Genomic DNA, 3356 nt, shown 5'->3' with positions numbered 1-3356 from the left:
TTCAAGTTCAATTAAATAAAGATTTGGTCATACCAAAAAATGAAGACGTATTGGATTGACAACTTGCAGCAAATTTTGATTGATGTGAAATCAACTTGTCATCTTCGCAGCTTACTTGTACCCTCGAACATTAGTATCTGCCCTTATATTCATTCACTTTATTGCCTTGCCTGTAATACGGAATTGGAAGTAGAGGATATAATCCTTCTGCCAATTTTGTTGAGGCAACCCTTTAAAGATCAGAGAAGCTCTAGGCTTCTAGAAAAGCTTCAGCTAGATGTTCATAATTATTCATGCAAACAGGTCTAAGCACAAGGAAATATGAAAAACTAGCGTTTCAAACCAATGTTATCAAATACAAATGAGACCCAACGCTCACAAGGGTGTTGGAACTTACATAATTGTACTAGTAACTATCAAAATCCAAATTAGAATTTTAAAAATCCAAACAGGATGTCTTAGAAGAAAAGGTGCATATACTCATGAAGACAATAGGGAAATGAATCCAAGCAGAACACTGACTGAATTTTGGGCCGCCAAAGTGGCAAACACAGCAGCTTCATTTGACAAGGCAGAACCCCCGCCAGCTAAATCAGACAAGGATCTAAATGCAATAAAAGGCATCTTTTGTTGGTGACAGACCAGAGCAATTGCAGCGGTCTCCATGTCGATTGCAGTTGCATTGAACTTGGAGTATAAGAATTCTCGATAAGCTCTATTGTCCGTAAAGACATTAGCGCTGATCCCTCTTTTTACTCTCACCACCATTGGATTTCTTGGTAAGCAAGTTGTATTAACGCATCTACCAAGGCTCAAACCCTGTTTCAAAAAATTGAAATCAGAATCTACTGAAAGAATGTGCTTGTCTTTTTTTAACCAAACATGCAGTCAAAGACAGAAATATAATGGATCTTTTGGGATGCATTTAATTTACCTGAACTCTTTCTGCAATGGCAAAGTAATGCTTGTTGACTGGAACCCAAAAGGCATGCTGCCTCTGCTCAGGAATTCCATTCACTGGAAATATTTCTTCAGGCTGATACCAAACATTGTTGAGGAGGTTCTCTGAAGACTTACTGCATTCTGTGCCATTGTTGTAATCTGAAAACTTAAGGTAACCGATTTTTCTGGTGTAGTCTCCATTGGATTCTAAAGCTAGCTCATCCTCAGGTCCATCTCCATACCTCTTTAAACATTAATTAATTGTAAAAGGAAGATTATAAGGAACTGGTCAATGTATAATTTTAATAATTAAAAGGAAAGACAAGATTTCTGGCCTCTTAAGGCACGATAATATATATATAGAAGGTTTTGTATCTATAGTTTGCACTTCTCAAACAAAAGACCTTTTTGATCTTTCTTATTGCAAACAAGAAATTCTTGAAATGGAAGAAAAAATTAGTGCATTGCAATTGATTGCACTCCCAATGGATCCCACACATGTGATTCCAATGGTTTTTGTAGTAACTTTTGGAAAACCAGGTAACATGTCTGCAAGATCCATACACAAAGCAATCTAAAATGTCTACTACGAAATAATAAGGGGTAAATTGATCGGTACGCATGCAGCATGTATCAAAACTCGTTTGGCGTGGTGGAATAGGGCAAAATACTCAAGTGGAGACTTTTCCATTAATGATTTTCTTCTTATACCGAAATGTCTGATTCAGGGAAACAATTACAAGGCTATTACTAGGAGCAGGTAATTTCATGGACACCACCACCTGCTGGTAGTTTTAAGTTAACGGGGATGGATCAGTGTTGGGTAAACCAGGCCCGGCAGGCGTTTTTAGGGTTGAGAATGGAATTGTGAAGGTTGTTTTCCCCAAATCCATAGGGGGGGATAGACTCAAACTTCTCCGAGTTCCTAGCTACTTGAGAGGCCCCCTTGTTTGTGGCTGACATCTGCTAATTCACATACATTGATCATTAAAGGCGATTCAGCCAATGCAGTTTTATGGGCAAATAATCCTGATAAAACTCCTTGGCGTTTGAAAATCTTGTCCAATCATGTAGTGAGAAACTGGAAACAAATTTTCAAGTTCAAGTGATTAAAATTCCTCTAGAGTGCAAATCTCTAGCAGATGCCCTTGCCAGGGAAGGGGTGAATAGGCCCAAGGACTTGGTAGGATGGCTGTGAACAGGGGGCTTCATGTGGGCAGTGATGATAAATTTCTTCGATAAACAAGAACCAGTATAAGGGTTCAATGATGGAATCTGGCATTAAGTTACCCTTCAAAGCTGAAAATCCAATAATCTTTAATGCTAAATATATCACCATATCACATAGATCATTGGGGGTAGGGAGGAGGAAAAAATAAGAAGTTCTAGTACCTGCCAATTCCAAAGACCTGTATGAGCCCAATATTGAGGGATGGTTACATCTCCAATTTGAAGCTGAGGATTTGCACTTCCTGCTACTCCATAGTGCAGAACTCCTTTCACCTTGAATAGGCTGAGCAGCAATTGTGTAGCTATACCTGCATTTAGCTATAAAAATTCCAGGGGAAGAATCAATAACATCGAGCAACCAACAAGATAGAGAAATATTAAAAAAAAAAAAAAAACAGGGAGGATCCAAAATTCACGTACCATGCTTAACCCTGTCATGACAATAATAACCTTTTCATTTTTCAAGCGCCCGATTCGAAACCTCCTCCCTGGACAAACAGAGTCATTGGTTTAATCTACATATAATTTAAAATTTAACCCAGAAAATGCCATGACAAAGAAATTTCATGTACCTGAAAAATCCAAGTAAGGAAGCTCGAGATCGGCCACAAAACTACCAGATTGCATGAGAGGATTCATCTCAAAGGAATTTGGCACTATTATACCTAAGTATGGACCCTCCTCGTTTATTCTACTGATCTTGCTCAAAGTGGAAGAAGAAACTGCACCATAGACTCCATTGCTACCAAACCCCAAAACAAGAACAACCAGAAGCAACACCATTCTCAAGCACAACACCATTTCTTCAGAGTCAACGCTCACTTTTGTATGCTTCACATCTCCATAAACATGGAAATATATGTATATATATATGCTTCACGTTTCATATACTGACTTACATGTTTGGATACAAAATGCTGAATTCCCACGGTTTAAATTATTTCCATGATTAAATAGAAAGTCAAGAACGGACAAATTGTTTTGTCGACAACCAAACATTGGAGGATGAGATATGAGGATAGTACTCGTAACGTAGTGAAGGAAAGGAAAGAAGAGTTGCGCTGTTAAGTGGGTCCCTACTGCCTAGCCGTATAAGTTCAACTATTAGAATATGGGGACCTGGTGTGATGTAAACATGATCTCGTGTAATTCAAGTTAGGTTGGCTGGCTTGGCTGCTGCTTGT

At 38.6% G+C, this 3356-nt stretch overlaps 1 protein-coding gene across 1 annotated transcript; it reads right to left on the bottom strand.

Annotated features, from left to right (window-relative positions):
- Nucleotides 1–256: 256 nt before the first annotated feature.
- LOC18588563 (Phosphorylase superfamily protein) lies at nucleotides 257–3142 on the bottom strand. The gene is made up of 5 exons (XM_007013049.3): nucleotides 2745–3142; nucleotides 2593–2660; nucleotides 2335–2490; nucleotides 935–1186; nucleotides 257–819 (listed from the first exon to the last, which is right to left on the bottom strand). The coding sequence occupies exons 1-5, from the start codon at nucleotides 2971–2973 to the stop codon at nucleotides 481–483; spliced, it is 1044 nt and encodes a 347-aa protein (XP_007013111.3). The 5' UTR covers nucleotides 2974–3142; the 3' UTR covers nucleotides 257–480.
- Between the last annotated feature and the right edge of the window lie 214 nt (nucleotides 3143–3356).

This window comes from Theobroma cacao, chromosome 9, assembly GCF_053813885.1.
Source record: "Theobroma cacao isolate CCN51 chromosome 9, ASM5381388v1, whole genome shotgun sequence".
In the NCBI taxonomy this organism is placed as follows: Eukaryota; Viridiplantae; Streptophyta; class Magnoliopsida; order Malvales; family Malvaceae; genus Theobroma; species Theobroma cacao.
Note: the sequence above shows the minus strand (reverse complement) of the source record. Positions and strands in the feature narration are given on the sequence as shown.

What these genes read in the sequence shown, in the direction of transcription:
- LOC18588563 (XM_007013049.3), bottom strand. Translation starts at nt 2,973, where the DNA reads ATGGTGTTGTGCTTGAGAATGGTGTTGCTTCTGGTTGTTCTTGTTTTG. An exon ending in TCATGACAGGGTTAAGCATG is followed by an intron (nt 2,491 to 2,592) that starts GTACGTGAATTT and finishes GAATTTTTATAG; the next exon opens with CTAAATGCAGGTATAGCTAC. An exon ending in CAGGTCTTTGGAATTGGCAG is followed by an intron (nt 1,187 to 2,334) that starts GTACTAGAACTT and finishes TAATGTTTAAAG; the next exon opens with AGGTATGGAGATGGACCTGA.